Below are 18,826 nucleotides of genomic sequence, written 5' to 3'. Positions count from 1 at the left end.
CCGGACATGAACCAAATCGAGATGGTTTGGGGTGAGCTGGACCGCAGAGTGAAGGCAAAGGGGCCAACAAGTGCTAAACACCTCTGGGAATTCTGGGAAGGTGTGTGCAAACCTTTGGTCTGTAAGTATGATGTAGTGGTCTGCAAAGGGAAGCACACTTGTTGTGTTGCACAGGGAGTTGTGGGCTAAAGACACAGATGTGAGGAGGCTGGGCTTGAACCAGCAACCTTCCAATCCCAGGCACAGAGTCTTAGCCAACTAAGCTATACGCTGATATGTCTGTACATCTGTCTGTGGGTTTTTTGATGTCATTGATGTATTTTCATGTACATCCCTTTTGTCCTTTGTTGTGATATTGTGGCTGTGATATTGCGGCAGTGAAATGTACATTTACAAGCTTGAACATCGGCCACTTAAAAAAAAAAATTGGTTAAATCCACTGGCCATTCTATCACTATTGTGCAGCTGAAATCTACCAATTTACGAACATTTCTGTTGGTATATTGGGTCAATTGGGTTCATTTCCATGTTATACATGTTCATGGGTACAAATATGAGTACTTTCCCAAATCATGTACCTTTAAAGGTACAACATGGTATCACAAAGTATCTGTCCTGTACTTTTTGAGGTACAATTAACTGAAAGGAACAGTTTTGTACCAGGAGGTTTAATCTTAACTTTATTTTTCTGTGTACTGCACAAAATGTAAAATGAAAAATCACCATTAAATAATTAACACTCTGAGGAAGACGGGGACATGAAAATGCAGACAATGCACATGAAAATGCATTTTAGAAAAGAAAAGCATTTAAGTGTTAATGTTTTCTCAATTTTTTTTTTACACTGGCATGCTACATTTACATTTATGGCATTAAGCAGACACCCTCATCCAAAATGACTTACAATGGTAGTAAGTGGGGTTTGAACCTGTGATTTTGTAGTCTTCTGGTTCATTTTTTACCCACTAGGCCACTACTAGGCCACTATTATGCTACTTAATGATTAAGTGTGGCAAATGCATTGTGCTAACATATAACTTAGGTCATTAACCTAATCTCTGTGAGCCCGAGGCAATGTGTCCCTAATGCTTTCCTCAGGACACATGGAAGTGATTAGTTGTCACATGTTGTCACAGCACCCAGTGCACCCAGTGAAATGTGTCCTCTGCATTTAACCCATCCCCGGAGGGAGCAGTGGTCAGCCATGAAAGGTGCCCAGGGAGCAGTGTGTGGGGACGGTGCTCAGTGGCACCTTGGTGGGTTGGGATTTGAACTGGCAAACTTCTGATTACAGGTTTGTTTCCTTACCCACTAGGCCAACTACCATTCTGAATAAAGCTGTTTTCTGATGGGGAAAAAAGTAAAAATGCATTGTAATCATGTTCTTATCCATCTTGACTGCCTTGTATGGCTGGTACTTCATGGTGGTACTTGACTCCACCTACTTGCACTCTCATATTCACTTACACACCACTTCAGATGTGTAGATCAGGTATCAGCCTGTTTTCAGCTGCAGCGTCAAACATTGGTGTCGTGAAGAAGTAAAGAAAAAAAATGGTCAACTTCAGCAAATTGACTGTGGATTAAAACTTTGGCTTCTATTTTTATCGGGTCAATTTTTCAAATCCAGTCGATGAAAAACTGTTTTTAATATAGCTGTAATTAGTTCATAGCTACTGATGTCCAGTAAGACCGATGTTGAATTTGGAAGGTTACATGAAATACATAACATGGAATAACAAACTGGACTGAATGAGACTGTAAGATGCAGTTTTGTCTTCTCTTTTAGACAGATGTCATTGTGAAATGTTCTTGCTGTACAGCCTTTCATAAATGACTATTACACTGATTCATTTCCTCTTCTGATCTATTGATGTGACACCTGAAGGTATCACATCAATCACCAGTGGTCCGATACAAGCTAAAAGATGAAGACAGACACACGCATGGAGGCAAACGCCTCCTTGGAGAATCAGCTGAGGATTACAAAATGAAACATCTCCTCTGGAAACATATTGCCAGCCATCTGTCCACTCCGTCCTAGTCTAAAGACAATAGCAGGTGGGTCTGAAGGGAAAGACGTGAGTGGCAGTGTGGGGTGAGGCGGAGTCACAGATCTTAATCATCACATCCACATTTGGCCCACTTTTTTTTTTTAAACTTGCAGACACAGGCCCTGGAGGAAATGGCGCAGCTTTGTAAACTGCCTCTAGGGGAATAAGAATAAGAGGTGATCTGTTGGGCCATAATAACCTGTCTTATGGGAGAATTATATCATAATCGTGTTGGCTTATATCAGTGCCTCAGGGCTAAGGTGTTCAACACATAGACAATATCATGAGCATATCTCTTTTTATTCTTTTGATCTGATTGGTTACTTATCTCAGCTCATTTTCAGCTCTGTCCAGAGGTGGGCTATGGGATTAATTTGCTTATTGTGGGAGAATTCAGAAGAGTTCAGGGCTTAGTTTGTGACCACGCCTTGGTATTCAGAAGTATGAACTGGGTCACTGTTATGCAGTGAATTTTAACTTTACTGTTACCCTTTTCACCTCATTATCTTCCTTTTAAGCATTAAGCCAGTGACAAATGACAAACAGTACACAGAGTCCTGGAGTTCCTCCCCAGTCAATTTGTCTGACACTATGTGACAGTGATGTGGCTGTGAAACAAAGCATCTGGCCCAGGGCGTGTTTTTACCTTACTCCCACAAATTAAATTAACAGTGTCCTTGTCAAGACGTGTTACTTCATCGGTTCTTTCCGAAAGAGATTATAAAGCGTGAGTGAGCAGACTGTGTGTCGTAGTAACTCATACCACTTTGCTGGTGGCTACTGGAATGGTCCACATTTTTGCATGTTTAACAGCCGCACAAAAATATCACAGATGCATAAGCACAGTATGAATTTGTCATGATTTCTGAAACCAGAAGTTTACATAGACTGTATACATTTCAACTATTTCTGTCTCAGAATGGCCAGGTTTCAACAACCATCTCTTGTCAATGTTCACTGCCAGACCACTAGCAGTCTGATCTGTTCTCAATGTACAGACTTGCGGAGACCCACCATTGTTGCATCATCTGTAAACTTGAGGATATGGTTGGTACTGGTACTGGGCAGCACAGTCTGTTAGTCAGGAAGTCCAGGATCCAGTTACAGAGGGAGGTGTCCCATGCATCCCAATCAGACAACTGTAACGAATGCCGAGCTGAAATCTATGAGCATTTTGACGTAACCGTCCTTAGTTTTGGGACCCTGATTTATCAAGTGGTAGAAAAAGGGGTGACGTGATTTTGACGTGAGCGTATGATATGCAAAAGTCCACGGCTGCTATGAAATTGCGTATGCACTTTATAACAGGGCATTCTTGTGCTGAGACACAGGAAATCAGGTTATTAAAATGTCTTATCTAATTGTGAGATTATCGGCCACATTGTTAGTTGTGTTATTTACTTATTACAGATATTGTCCGTGATTTTTTAAAATACTTTGTCAATATATTTCACGCACAGGCACCTCATGTGTAATTGTGGCAGTCAACGAAAATTAATACATCCAGCTACATCAGGCTCTCTTTGCTCTATAAGCTCCAAAAGTGCGTAACAACCATTTTATTCCTGTCCACCTGAATAAATTAATATTTTCATTCTATTCATGCTTACCGGGCAATAGTAATACTAGAAAATGGAATGTAAATCTAGGACTATTGCACTTACACCTAACTTCATGCTGTGTTAGGAACTGACTGTACAATTTGTGGCGAACTCTCACATCCTGCTGTAACATCTTCATGTTTCGGTCATTCCTGCATAACTCTATGAAATTGTCTGTCATTTGCCCAACAGCATTGCTTTTTTTTTTTACCCATAATCCCTCAGAAAGCAGGTGCCAGGCTTTACTGGCCTCTGCTGCTTTTGTTCCTGCTAGTCACACTCAAGAGTTGCTCACCTGCAGGATTATGGGATTTCTTGATTGTCCAGCCAAGCGATTGGAGTCTTTTTTTGGGTGACGGCCTTCTCATAGTGAGTCAAAGAGTTGCGATTAATGAACTGTAGTCTAGACTCCATTGTCACCTCGGCTCTCTGTAGGCTCATTACCAGATGAAATGTCAAGGGTTTTGAAATATTCAAAAAGCCAAACAGATCTGTACCACTGCCCATCATGTATCTCTGAGGGTGGGTGAATTATCCTGAAGTAAATCGATTCAGGTACTCTTGTATGGCAAATTATGGCATTATTAACATGTCAAGTCACTAGATAGCTGTCATTTCATGTAAATGGAGAATTAGAGAATATTAAATGATTGTGTTATTCTGTCTACATATCAGTCCGACCAAGAGCATGCTAAAATTGTACTAAACTAGTGTTTCTGAACACTTGTAAACCATAAAAGCATAACCCCTCATTCCTGAATACTGTCAAGGGCTAACATGGATGTCATTTTCAAAATAAGTAAAGAGTTGGAGTGGACGCTACTGTTTGTTCACCATCATTGTTCACCATAATGACAGTTCAGAGTGAAGGTTTGCAGATGCTCTGGGGGACATCATTAAGGCAGGGGTTGATGGGGGTTTAGGGAGGCACAGCCATGTTGTGGGCGGAGTTAAGGTTTTATGTTTTCTGGTCTCTTCTTGAAGTATGAAGTAGACCAAGCGCAAGTGCATTTTCAAACAGGGGACACTGTGTACAGCATATACAACATATTATTCATGTGTCTCACAGTTGAGAGCAAAAATGCCTCTCACTTGCACAGGGACGCAACCGTAGTAAGTGGGGTCTTCTGCTTCATAGGCTACTATCAATCTATTCCTCTTTCTATAATGTTACTGTCCATAGGTTTCTTGAAGGCAATGAAATTCTTATGGCAGAGTGACCTTTTCATTTAATGCTAATGGCAGCTAAGAAGGCGCAATAATTATTCTTAAATTTAATGAAATTGTTCAATCGCACCCACAGCCCTCTGAGCTATAAGACTGTTTTCATCTGTCTGTACTAACCCACAGCCATATCATGAATCTCTTTCCGGTAATTACCAATTTCATACTTAGCCAGCCCCTTGTCTGAGGGAGAATATTATACTGGCAAGATGCAATTAGCTCTCTGCTTAACAACCATTTTGTCAATTTTCCTGTCAAGTCTCGTTATTAAACATCTTCGCTTTCACACTGTTGCCAAAAATGTGTCACGTACAAAACTGTTTGATGTATTTGGCCGTAAACCAAAGAATGTGATAGATGGTGCTATATTACAGCAGAGGTCATGAAATAAACATGGACGTCCCACGAAGGATGCGAACGAGGTGGAGGACCGGTGAACGGTCCGAATGCGACGGTATTTCTGTCCCCCGTCAGTCTCGAATCAATATGGCTCGACTCTGCCAAGATATCACACCCGATGCAGAGGAGGCAGACAGGCAGACGGGAGAGAGGGCATTCTGAGCTGGACCTGTTGTTCTGGTTCGCTTATCAGAGGAGCACTGACATCAATAGGCATTGGCAGGTGGTTTCAGGTGTGTGTGTGTGTGTGTGTGTGTGTGTGTGTGTAAGGGGGATAGCTGTGCAGGTTCGGCATTATAAAGCACCAGGGTTCAGTGGGGAAAATTGAAGTACACACACACACACACACACACACACACACACACACACTCATAGACTTACAGGGGTTTTTGCTGTGATGAAAACAGAAGCCTGGGGCTGCAGTGAACACACATCCTGTAATGAGCGGCCACACTGACGGGGGGGGTTCTGTTCTTCTGGCAGATCGGCAGATTGCCCTGACATCCTCGCGACCAGCCTGCCACTCGCAATCCGCCATCGCGACACTTGAGCGCGACCCGGACTGAAGTCCAGCGGCCGGCTTCTTCAATTCATGGTTAGGGGCCCTAAACCATCCTTTTCCTCCCCCTGCCGCGCTTCCTCATAACGCCTCCTCCTTGCCACCTGTGCGCGGCCTGTTGCCGAGGAAGAAGCTGACCCACTTCGGTACGTTCCCGCCCGCAGTCCGAGAGGGAGCTGACACAATAGGGGCATGATGGGAGCGCACGTCCCCAAAATAATGATCGTTGTGACACCCCACCTTCCTCCCTGCGGCTTCGTCCCGGTCGCTCGGCACGAGGGAGGAAAAGATGGCCACACGGCCCGCCCTCCCCTTCTTTCTCTCGTCTTTCAGTGCAGGGAAGCGGAGCGGCGTTGTTACCGCACATTAACCGTAAATCTATTTAGCAGACTTGTGTTTCAAATGTCTGTTGCTAAGAGACAAATCCCCATTCAGAGAAACAACCGCTAGCCAGTTTCACCGTTTCAACTACTCGGAATTCGCAGATGTGATGTGTTTTTCACAACTGGAACTATCTAATACTGTTGTGTTAAATGCTGTACGTGTAACAAGAAAATAATCTGTTAAAACCTGTTTTTTAAAAATCTTATTATAACAACTGAACTATGGACAATATAACAATTGAACAGAACTGTTTTGTAATTAATCATTTGTCCATTTCTATGCAACCATTTTTAACGTGTATTTCTTTTTTTAGCCCAGTAAATTTGAATTACATGGAAATTGTAATATAATAAAGTGGTATGTTAATATACATTATTAAATTATATATTGAAATGAAGTTAAAAGTAGATACAAAATATGGTTATTATTGGTAATATGGTCATATTGACAGAGGATATTATACAGTATGTATACAGTATACAGTATAATAAGAATAAAGTGTTACAGAAAGTGGGGTTATTGAATACCAAAAAAACTACAATATTTAAACTTCTTGGCATCCTGATGTATTGAACCACAGGTCTGAACTATAGGGGGAAAAGTTGCTATTAAAAGTGACAGTAAATCAGTTATCAGTGAATGCTGCTCACCATCCATGGCAAAGTCAGAGTACGCTTTTAGAATACTGTATGTACTAAACCGTATAAAAAAAAATAATAATAATTTCATATATCTGATGAAAGGTTTCCCTCTCTCATTGTTTACTGCTAAATCTGTCTATGCAAGCTTGGTGCCTGCAGTGGAAAATTCCATGACATGAGCAGAATGTGAAGGCAGGAGCCATAACAATGCCATCATGATAAGCCCACCTTGTTATTACCTGATTATTACATGATATGTAATAATGGGGCTGCAGAGTAGTGCAGGCCGACAAAATGTGGGCTTTAAAAATACAACAAATAAGTGATTAAGCCCAAACCCTGGCGCTGTTGTGCCTGGCGCCTGGCTCTGGACCCATGGCATAGTTGCTAAGATGAGGCTAAACTGATTGGTCTGGGTTGATTTTCTCCTTATCATGGTGAAACCTTTACAGCATTCATTATTACTGCAAATTAATGTTTCTTTTAAGACAGGTAATAATAAAAGCCATTTCTTGGGAACCATAAAAAAAAACAACCTGTTAACAAAAATGAATGCAAACTGTCTGTTAGTGAACACATTCTGGGTATAATGACATAAAAACAAATTAGAGTCGGCGGACGTGGGGAGAGAGGGGATTTGCCTGAATGGGTTTGCTTGCAGCAGCCTGGCGAGCCATGTTCAGAAAAACAAAAAAAAAAAAAACTTGTTGAAGGCTGCCTCTGAGCACACATTTTGTTGCCTCGTGTTTTCACAGTTGGAACGCAGCATACTGCTCCACCGAGGGGGAACCGTGTGACGTTCCAAACTGAGAGGACTTGCAGTGCTTCAGCGCCGGCCAATCAAAGCACCACAATGGCTGTAGGAACGAGGTAATCCTTTGTTGCAGAGAGAGAGAGAGCATGTGCTCAGGTGCGGTGGGAAAAAAGAAATAAAAAGAGTTTTTTTTTTTTTTTCCACCAAGACCTGGAAATTTCGTCCATGTTTCCCTCCAATTTCCCTCCATTCTCTTCAGGTAAGAACGTGTGACATGGGACATGAAAAGACAGAGAAGATTTAATGAGATATGGGTAAGTAGACTTAGAACCGAAGTGTGAACCGCCAAGGTGCCACCGAGGTCCCCTTGATGGAGGTACCGTCCCCACACACTGCTCCCCGGGCGCCTGTCATGGCTGCCCACTGCTCACCAAGGGTGACGGGTTAAATGCAGAGGAGCGTGTGCCGTGCCGTGGTGTACAAGGTACTGAGCGTTTGCTTGCCTGTTGACCCGGACGTTGTCAGCCTCCTTCCAGATCTATAGGATCTCCAGGTCAGAGAACATTACAGGCCATTTCGCCGCGACGGGGGGAAGATAGGAGGGTGCTCGATTTGTGTGATGTGTGGTTAGGTGTGCAAGGAGCCTGGAAGCCAGGTGTCATTTTGTCAGTTGCTGCCAGTTGCTTTACCCGCCGACCCAAATAATGAGAATCATAAAAAAAAAAAAAAACGCAGAATTGAACTGTTGATTGTGATCCTTCTTCACGGTTAAGGAATTAGCATTCATCGGCATCTCCCTACTAACTTCTCCTCATCTGGGTCACATGGATGAATGGATCAAGCAGCAGAGGAGCGGTTCACGCCGACAGATCTTCATTCATACACACTGCCGGAATTATTTAACCGAGGAGGCAATATTTCTAATCTCACCGTGGCAACCACACCAGTGACATTAGCATCAAACTAATAATGCAAACCAATAAATACAAGATGAAAGAGGAAAAAAGTGAAAGTGAATTAATATTCTTTTTTATTTAAAATGTCTTCATTAATTTTCAGATGACTTCAAATCAATATATTAAGCAGGCATGGTTATCTTCCTTAAACCCATATCATTGCCCAGTAATCTAAATGCCATCCGTCCTTGTCACTTCTCCCAATCTCAACAGCAGACGTCAATGATGGCACCCTCCGGAAATAATGTAATTCATTTCCTTAATTCATCCCAATAATATCCCATGGTCAGTGACTTCTTCTCTTAAAGCCATGCATCTGATTATATTGCTGTCAAACATTGGAGCCCCACTGACCCCAGTTTTCCCAGTTCAGGAAATGCAGGATAACAACTCGCAATATGCATCTACAAGAAAATCATCTAAAGAAATCAAGCAACGATTTCTCTGACGTCATGCCGTCCGCACAGCACGCGGAAGCTGCCTCACCGGTCGGTCAGGGTTCGAGTTCAGCACTGAGCGCCAGCGTGACTTCATGGACCTAATTTGACACGCGCATGCGCAACTCTCATTGTCCGACGAACTAACGGTCCGAATCAGCGTGATGACCGCAGGCGGCGACCGGGCATGCGCACTGTGGCACAGCCAATCAGCCAATCAGCCAATCAGCGCGTCGTGTACGAGGGAACCCGCGACTCACCTCCGATATCGGGGCGAAGTTTCTTGTCGTATTCTTTCAGCAAGTTGTTCAGGATTTGCGTGGCGTCGGTCTCGTGGGTTTTGGGGGCCAGCATTTGGTTGACGGTGATGTCGTCATCGTACTCTTCCTCCAGTTCAATTTTCTGCGAACTACGAGAGGGGTAAAAACGGGGATTAAAACCAAACGCCACCAAAGAAAATCCTGTTCTCTCCGTCCGTAATGTTCTACCATAAATTCTTCAAAACCCCCTCGCACAGTCTTGTACAAAGAACGGATGCGTAAACGATGGAGAAACAAGCGAATGTGGACGTGGATTCAAATAATGTCATTTTAACAGACAATTCGAGCAACTTGAGGCTTTTTTAAACTTTCGGGATATATTAGCAGAGATGCAGAGCTTCCGATGGAAATGTTCCCTGTTAAATGCGCACTTTTATCAAGGACATCAAATTCGGCACATTAACTGCGGTTTTTATGTTTCAGGAACGTCTGGTAAATCACGCGCAGCACAAGGCGTCTTTCCAAGACTCGGATGTCATTTCAAAGCCGAAATGAACCGGGGGACAAGTCCCTGGTCGGCGCCTGATATCAGGACGCAATAAATGATAATAAACCTAATAAAACAACTTTTTCTTATTCATCGGGAAAGTTGGTAAATCCGGCTGGACTCACCCCACGCGGAGCCCGGAGAGGAGCAGGACGTGCAGCAGCAGCCTGGCTGACATGTTGCGGAGGGGACGACGAGCTGGAGGAGGAAGAGGAGGAGGAGGAAGAGCGCCGGACGCGCTACCCTGACGGCGGGGACGGTGGGACCCCGCTCAGACCAGCCCCCACTTTCCCGGTCGTGGAAGTTGCGCGAGCTCCCCACAGACGCGCCACGCTCCTGTCCCGCATGACGTCATTTGTGGAGACGCATCCGCGTGGTGCGACGGTGTCGAAGTTGGGCTGCACTTTAACGTCTGGAATTTTTATATTGGACCACTTCATATCTTGGGTTACACTTCATTTTAGAAATCGTTATTTTGACATCCACGCAAATATGCACTCCTTGTTCCTCCATGAAAAACCGAGATTGTCTGTGCTGTAAATTGTAATGCAGAGTTACGAGTTCCGAAACTCACGGACCGCGGTAATTTCCTCACCGTGGGGGTGGCCAGATTGGGGAAAAACAAATCTTCCAAATATGAAAAAATCTTATCAGGTCTCATGCAGATGAATTTTTTAAAACAATATGAAGTAATAAACGCCTTCCACATTTATGCGTAATAAAACAGTCGATCTTAAATATGTTAAATGATTATTTTGAGGTTCTTTTCCTTTTGGGGATTTTGGTCTGAAACCACAAAGACACCACGTGTATGTTTGTTTCGGCGTGAAACCCTCCAGTCTGGCAACCCAGACCTCGCCCACGCAGACTTCCCCCCGCCGTGCAGTAGTGGATGATGAAGTGCTCAGTGGGACTTTGGTACTCCGTGCGTGGGCAGAGACTGTAAAAAAAAAAAAAAAAAGTCCACGGCACGACGCGTGAAACGCGCGCGTGGGAAGGTGGGGCACACTGTCCTCTGGTGGTGGATTACAGTAGTGCAGCCCCCTCCTGAGACAAGAAATCAGCCAGCAGTGCAGGTCTTGCCTGACGCACGATAGCGGCCATTGCTTTTATAAACCGATTCCTGGCATGATAATGCATTTACTAATGAGGCTGTAATGAGAATCGTTAACTGGGCGAGAGAGATTGCACATTTAATCAGGGTGGAAAACACTGACTGTAAGGGAGGAACTGAAGTCCACAAATAAAAGTCAAATATAGGATATTATTGTAAATGAAAGCCAAATTTGTCTGTTATTATAAGATCCATTCCAAAATGTGTTTTGTATTCGAATCATTAAGATACAAATAAAACATTAATAGATCGTTGAAGCATGAAAAATGACTTTTAAATAAATAAAAATTCCTGAAAAATGCAGTAAATGGCTAGAGAACCGTGCTGATCTGCTTCTGCCCCCCACTTTCATTACTGAGTCACTTTTAACTAACCTGAGGCCTAAGCATACCCTGACCTGGCAAATAATCTGCAATGTACAGTCAACACTCTGCTACACACACATACACACACACACACACACACACACACACACACCATCGATGGATAAAAAAATGAATGGAGGCTTACATTACAACCAAGTATGGGCACACCTAATGGAAAATGCAACTTAAACGGATCCTAATCCTTTACAAACAGATGTGGCCCAGATGTTCCCACCACACAGAACCATGGGATAGATGCAGCATTTTGCTTATTCTGGGTACTGGCCCACACAAATGCAAATGTGTGTGTGTGAGTGTGTGCACGCAGTGATAATCCCAGGAGTAATCGGGAGAATCCTTCCTCTTCCACAGCGACTGCTCCATTAGGAAAATATAATGAAAAGCTTCACGCAGCAATCTCTCTCTCCTGATGTGGCGGGGTTCAGTGTACAAACACACTGCTGAAATCCAACCATCCTCCTTCCTCCCCGTCCGGCTGCTGAGGCGTCCTTCCACATTTTCAGAGTTTGGGCCAAACCCGCTCCCGAAGAAGGGTTCGGGATAGGATCAACCATCCATGCTCAGCTTCTTCTTTGGTTTATGTGGCCTGTTATGTGGCGTATGTGACAAAGACGCAACAACACCAAACAATAACCGTCACAAATGCAAGTCAAGAAAACACCAGGCATGAGTTTATTGCTTTGGACAGAGTTCATCTTTAAAGGTAAGCTGTACACAGACTCACAAGGAAAACTATGTGTAGACCGACCATCTAACCAACATCCACGATTATAATGAGTGTGATTTCCAGAGTTCAGTGCATTTGGAACGTCATTTTCTTTTTTGCTTGTTTGCCCTCCAATTCCAAAAGTACCAGAAGAGTGTCTTGATGGAAACTCGAGTCATTATTAGCTATCATGGAGTGTGCTTGAAACGTCCGAAATGGCAGTTTTTGTCACCATGGATACCTTGTTTCAGCACCACATCTTTCCCCCTGAGCTAATGTTCACTCTCACTGTGTGTACGAGAATTCTTTGCTTTTTTTAGCCTTGACCTTTTCGTAGTTGTAAAGATAAATCATAAACAGCCTGACAGCACATTTCTGTAAGTAGACAAGCCAGCAAGTTGGTTGTAAACAGCCTAACATCTGATGGACGTGTCTGATTAAGGCTTTTGTTGGGCACGCTGCCTCTCCTAAGCAGAGAAAACAGATCCCTCATACCATGCTGGCCTAACCGCAATACAGAAGAAGATAAAGGAGCGTCCCTCCCCCAATACAATATAAGAATACAAGTAGGAAATATAAATGGCAAATCAGCAGCAGAAACGTGGGAAACGGCGGGAGTTTCGGAAACGAAATGAGAGTTAAGCTGCCCAAGACTACACTACCCTATGTGGCCTATAGTATTACAGTCCAAGCAGACAGCGCAGAGAATCGTGCTGCTTTATAAATGGCTTTAGCGGAGCATAGCTGCACACCATCCCGCTCCTCATCAGCAGGATTTCCCCGAGCCTCAAAGCCTCATACTGTACAGCAGGTTGAGATATATACAGTACAAACAGGTTCAAGTCTGTTTGCAAAAGCATTACCCGCCCATCACCCTTCCACAGAGTATCAATGCAGAGTATCAAGTCCCCAAAGCAGCCATATATACACACACACACACACACACACACACCTCAAACGGTGATGTAAAGGTATGGGAGAAGGGAGGAGGTGGTCACACAGTTCATCTGAAGGTAGCTGTAGTGTTTTTCAGTGCAGACGTGTGGAGCAAACGTCTCTCCAAAGGCAACGCGTTTAGCATGGCTATTCATCGGCTGTGATCCGCAGCACATAAAGTCCATAAAGCTCAAGCTGTACAGTCCAACACGGGAGAATTCTAGACCATTTCAGTACTAGCGGTTACAACATAGTGCTTTTTTTTGTTTTTTTTGCTGCATAGCATTTGGCCTTGTTAAACAGCCAACCCCGACCTCGGCTCGGCTCGGTGTAGGATGTGCATGCCAGATGCGACGCTTATGCTAAATCATCTTTTTCCCTTTCAGGAGTAAACAGGTTGCCTCGATCAGGAAAAAATGTTAAATGTGACAAGCTTGTAATAAAACCCTAGTGTCATGGATATACAGTAAGAAAGTCAAGGCAATATGGCTGGAGTATTTCCATAGAGCTTTTATCATGCAGTGTGTGTGTGGGAAGGGGGATAACAGGAGGCAGCACGGGTCCAGGGTGTGAGTGGGGCGGGGCTCTTTTTTTACGTGGGTGACATGGCACCTTTGATCACCGGCTCCCTGTTGAGATACGTGGCCCAGTAGACTAGGTTGAACGTCCCAAAGAGCACAGGGAACACTATTCGGGACATCTTGTCAATTTTGCTGACACTGTTGTAGGTTTTTTTGGGGTCCACGGTCTTGGCCTCGGTGCTCTTCAGCTGCAAGGCGGTGCTGTTTGAGATGGTGGCGATGGTCGTATCCTTGGTGATGTTCGCAGTGAAGTTCATGCTGGCTGAGCAGGCATTATTGGACTTCTTTGAAAAAGCCATGGGGTCTTTTTTCTGCACAACAGAAGACAAAAAAGTTAAGCTGACATTCTAAGAAATTTCAAGAGCAAAGGAAGATTGACAATTCTTTGAGATAGCATGAATTAGGAAGTGTCTTTTAGATAAAATAATAGAAAGATTCTGCAATAAAAGTCACCAACCAAGGGGAACGAGCACTGCTCCACACTGCAACAGAGATATTAAATGTTAATTAACAAAAATCCCATGGGAAGCTGACCTGGAAGTAAAACGCTGCCGGGGTCAATCACCCAAATAAAGCATCAGTGAGCTTGTTGTTCCTCGCCCGCAACTGACCGAATCACTCTTTTTTGGATTACCCCCGCCAGTACCTTTTATGGACCGATCGTTGCCGAACCCCTGCTTTACCGTAGACCATGTTATCGTTAATGACTTCGCCTCTGAAAGGACCAACGGCGTTGGCCAGAACCCTACGAGAACCCTACGAGAACCCTACGAGTTCTTCTCCTACGAGAATGCCACGGTAACCCCTGTTTCCCATTCCTCCTTCTGTGCTTTGTCTCCCATCAAGGAGCTTCCCCCTTGGCTGCCCGGATCCCACAAGCGTCATTGATCTCGCTCTAGCCCTGGCTCGCCCCCGCTCCCAGTCTCCTGCCCCTTACCTACTGCCATCCAAATGCTTCTGCCCCGCCTCCCTGTCCTTCACTGACCCCTCCTCGTCTTCCCAGAATGTGCCCCAAACTCCGGTTCATGATATGTAGCTTTAGGGCATGTACTTTCACACGGCAAATCTTTTAGACACACAAGCATGTGTGCACAGACACACATGCCTACAGGTAACACAATCAGCTTGTCAAAGAATGCTAAGCTGGGGATTACCTACCTTGGTACTATAGTTGTTTTTGGCGGCCTGTCTTAATTTTAGTTCTAGTCTTTGTGTCAAGATGTCATTTTAGTCTTTATTAGTCTTAGTCACGTCAAGTTTTATTCAACTAAAATTCTAAGTGTTTTAGTCTTTTTAGTCAGAATTTAGTCAACAAAATTTTTTGACATATTAATCAATTAATTTTAATATTGTATTTTAATTGTATATTTTAGTCATGCAATCATATTTAATACTTGATATTCCATATTTTAGTCAAACCCATTTCATAATTAAAACAAGGTTATTTTAATTTTTGGATTATTCAAAATCTTGATTGTCATTTTACCATATACCAGTACACAAAGAGACGAGATTGTGAAGCCTCTGGGACTCACAGCATGCAAAAAGACATAACACACAACACAAAACATGAGACATTGTACACCGACCCATAATATAGTGCAGGTCGAGACAAACTAGACAAACCAGGCGGACAAAAGGCAGCAATATGACAATATATCATTGTATGCATATATTTTGTATAGTGTATATGGTATACGATATACTATGATAACAATGATAGTAGTAGTGATATGTCATGATATGATAATAATAATAACACAGCAGCACAGTCTGAGGTAGTGAGAGATTAAGTTAATTTATAGACTTTTCCACTTCACTGTAAATGTAGACATTATACAATATTTCCCAATAATAAGACATCTGTATCTGTTCAGTGGTAACTGACAACCGAACCTTGTGATTATTTTCCCGTTTTTCCGCCATTACATGGTGTTGAAATGCATGATGTAACCCTAATGTCTAAAGAAGACACTGAATTTACTGTTCCAAGTAAATTGGGATGCTGTACCATGTTACGTAAGTATTATGTAGCCCACGCTCATCTCATTCATGGCTTACCGTTTTTTTTTTGTTTGTTTTTTGTCTGCCTGTTGACTTTTTGTTTGATTAGTGTGTTTGAGTCATGCAGCAGTTGAGTCTTGGGGAACAGACTCAGTCAGAGATTGTGTGAGCTTTTTATAATGAGGGGTCACCGCCATTTGGTGGCTAAAGGAAAGGCAATATATGGGTGCCAAACAAATAAAAATAAGTTTGTTCATCATCCAGTGAACTGATCATGTGATAAAATCTGGAATGGACTGCTTGTTATCTGTAGAGTTGTAGTGGCATCATACAGTGCAATCGGAAAGTATTCGCGTCACCTTTTCCACATTTTGTTATGTTTACAGCCTTATTCCTAAATGGATTAAATGGACTTGTTCCCTCATTCTACACACAACACTGATTGGTGGATTGCTCAGAGCTGTTTGTCCTTCTAGAAGGTTCTCCTCTGTCCATAGAGGACCTCTTGAGTGACCATGGTCACCTCCCTGACTAAGGCTCTTCTCCCCCGGTCCCTCAGTTTAGGTGGCCGGCGAGCTCTAGGAAGAGTCCTTGTGGTTTTGAACTTCTTCCACTCACGGATGATGGGGGCCACTGTGCTCATTAGTACCTTCAAAGCAGCAGATTTTTTTCTGTAACCTTCCCAAGATTGGTGCCTTGAGACAATCTAGACAATTCCTTTGACTTCATGCTTGGTTTGTGCTCTGACCTCAACTGTCAACTGTGAGACATTATATATGCAGGTGTGTACCTTTCCAAATCAGGTCCAATCAACAGTTTTTTCCTCTGGTGGACTCCAATTAAGCTGCAGAAACATCTCACGGAAGATCAGGTGAAGCAGGAGGCACCTGAATACTTATGTACATGGGATTTCTCTGTTTTTGTTCATTTTTATTCAATTTACCAATACCTCAAGTAAACTTTTTTCAGAGGGAAAAAAGTTGGATGCAGAAAAGTTGGTCCATATCAAGGGAAGATTAACGCAATGCATTACTGTCTTAATGTTCTAGTAAGTAAAAGTGAAAGTCATTGTGAACGAAATGTGTCCTCTGCATTTAACCATCTCCCTTGGTGAGCAGTGGGCAGCCATGACAGGCCCCCCCGGGAGCAGTGTGTGAGGACGGTGCTTTTGCTCAGTGGCACCTTGGCGGTTCGGGATACGAACCGGCAACCTTCTGATTACGGGTCCATTTCTTTGCCCACTGCTCACTAAGGTGGACAAAAGGGTGCATTTCGTTGGGTCATCATGTGAAGTGTTTCACAGAATTAAAAATGTTGACGATGTCACGGGCCATAATCAGAATTCAGATGAGAGAACCATTCGCTGTCGATCTCATCTAGCATGTCCAAAATATCCCTGCAGTGTTCTTCCTGAAAGATGTGTGGCAGCAGTGCAGCAGTTCACAAAGCAGCCAGAATCACACCAGCCACAAGGTGGACAGGGCGTGAAACAGGTTAAGTGACTTTGAAGAACCAAAAAGGGCCACAGTGGGGCTTTTTATCCTAGACAGAGGACACAGGCAGTTCTATTCCAAGGATCATATTTACAGCAGAGTCCTTGGGTTCATTTAGACCAGGCTGTTAGCTCCAGACAAGGGGTCCCCCACCCCAAAACAGCTTATCAGTATCAGTAGGTAGGTGTTTCAGTCTGAAGTGTGGGTACCATAGCTCTAAATGTCATCATCAGAAGGTCGCTGCAGACTCACCTTGGGCTGCTGGGCCTCCATCGCCTTTTTGCCGTCCCACGCCCAGCTCCTTTTGGTGAAGTAATTCACCGTGGCAAACTCAATAAGTGCGGAGAAGACGAAGGCGTAGCACACGGCAATGAACCAGTCCATGGCCGTGGCGTAGGCCACCTTGGGTAGCGAATTCCGGGCACTGATGCTGAGGGTTGTCATGGTCAGCACTGTGGTCACCCCTTTAACGCACAGTACAAAGTAGGCAGGAACATGAGCTGTGATTCATCAAACACCCTTCACTTTCTTCACTTTTGGCATCTAGTGTACATATGAAAACGATTAACTGTCCCATGTGAAACAGCACAGCAACCAGTGCACACAGTGAATCTTTCAGAATCTTTATAAGCTAAACACAAATCAAAGCCCAATTTCAGCAAGGATTCCAAACAGTCACGTGTACGGAGGGGCTCTCTATTCACTTCACCCACACTGGTCTATTCTCATTTCCATTTTGATGAGGAACATTGACGTGTTTGGCTAAAAAAATGGCAAAATTGAAAAGCGTAAGGTGATCCATACAGCAATAGTACGCACTGCTGTACTGTCCCTGGGACGGATGAAGAGCTACTAGGCGTAGGTTTCGCTCATTCTTACGATGAGGGCTTTTCTGTCTATGGGACTGGGCACTAACCAAAGACAGTCCTGGCAGGGACAGACTCTCGGTTCAGCCAGAATGACACCTGGGACAGGATCACAGTCATGAAGCAAGGCATGTAGGTCTGGATCACAAAGTAGCCAATCTTCCGCTTCAGGTAGAAGTGAGCCATCATTACAGTGTATTGACCTGAGAAAAAGAGAGATGGGGAGATAAGACACATCAAAAGGAGACAGAGGACCAGTTTGCAGATGCACCATCATAAATCATGACGCTGGCATGATTCAATATATCTGATCAATGATGGGAAAGCACCGTTTTCAGAAGCGTCTGTTGGAAATCATGTGGAAGGTCGTCCACGTGTCATTTCCTATACATTCTTTAATCAATGTTCTCTGTTTATGGACAGTGCAGAACGAAGCTCTAAAGCTGTTTTATTGAGCTGTGGATAGACGACAGAAATGTGCTGACCTGTGCATTCCAATTTGAAAAGTGAAATTTTTCTTATAGATTATTTCATTTTTGGTCAACGCAACAATTCCTTCATCCCGAAGGCGAAGTCTGCCTCTCTCAGCATTTGTTGTGCCCCCTTGTGGTCTGGCACTCAAAGGAATCCTCCTGGTTTTGGTCTTGATTGTGACATATTAACATGAATTTCACAACACTAATTCAAGCGATCAACTAATTTCAGTCCTTAAAACTACAAGTAGCGTCATAACAAACTACATGGAGCTCTGTGGCCCGGTCATGTTACTGTGTAAAATATTCAAATGTGTGAAGCAAGTCATTAACTGAAGAAGGAAATGAGAAATGAAAAAACATCACGTATCCTGTTAACCAACTGAAGATTGCATTTGAAGCTTTTAAAAAATCCTCTCGAGCCACAGAGTCTGATAAACTATAGAAAATC

The 18,826-nt window shown here is 43.5% G+C and overlaps 2 protein-coding genes across 3 annotated transcripts in view; both read right to left on the bottom strand.

The window, feature by feature from the left end:
* gabrg3 (gamma-aminobutyric acid type A receptor subunit gamma3) overlaps window positions 1-10,330 on the bottom strand; it is an 87,069-nt gene extending 76,739 nt beyond the window's left edge. For both annotated transcript variants that reach the window (XM_029001369.1, XM_029001371.1), the window contains exons 1-2: window positions 9,942-10,330; window positions 9,270-9,418 (exon numbers count right to left, since the gene is read on the bottom strand). In XM_029001369.1, the coding sequence (XP_028857202.1) occupies window positions 9,270-9,418; window positions 9,942-9,994 (202 nt within the window). In that variant the 5' untranslated portion in view covers window positions 9,995-10,330. The remainder of the gene's footprint in view (window positions 1-9,269; window positions 9,419-9,941) is intronic.
* A 1,635-nt stretch (window positions 10,331-11,965) lies between these two features.
* Window positions 11,966-18,826, bottom strand: part of gabra5 (gamma-aminobutyric acid type A receptor subunit alpha5) — a 29,304-nt gene continuing 22,443 nt past the window's right edge. Inside the window, exons 8-10 of the mRNA XM_029000923.1 lie at window positions 17,953-18,105; window positions 17,289-17,500; window positions 11,966-13,850 (exon numbers count right to left, since the gene is read on the bottom strand). Of these exons, the coding sequence (XP_028856756.1) occupies window positions 13,551-13,850; window positions 17,289-17,500; window positions 17,953-18,105 (665 nt within the window). The 3' untranslated portion in view covers window positions 11,966-13,550. The remainder of the gene's footprint in view (window positions 13,851-17,288; window positions 17,501-17,952; window positions 18,106-18,826) is intronic.

The sequence above is a fragment of the Denticeps clupeoides genome, chromosome 13 (assembly GCF_900700375.1).
Source record: "Denticeps clupeoides chromosome 13, fDenClu1.1, whole genome shotgun sequence".
In the NCBI taxonomy this organism is placed as follows: domain Eukaryota; kingdom Metazoa; phylum Chordata; class Actinopteri; order Clupeiformes; family Denticipitidae; genus Denticeps; species Denticeps clupeoides.
This window is presented reverse-complemented; position numbering and strand designations above follow the sequence as displayed.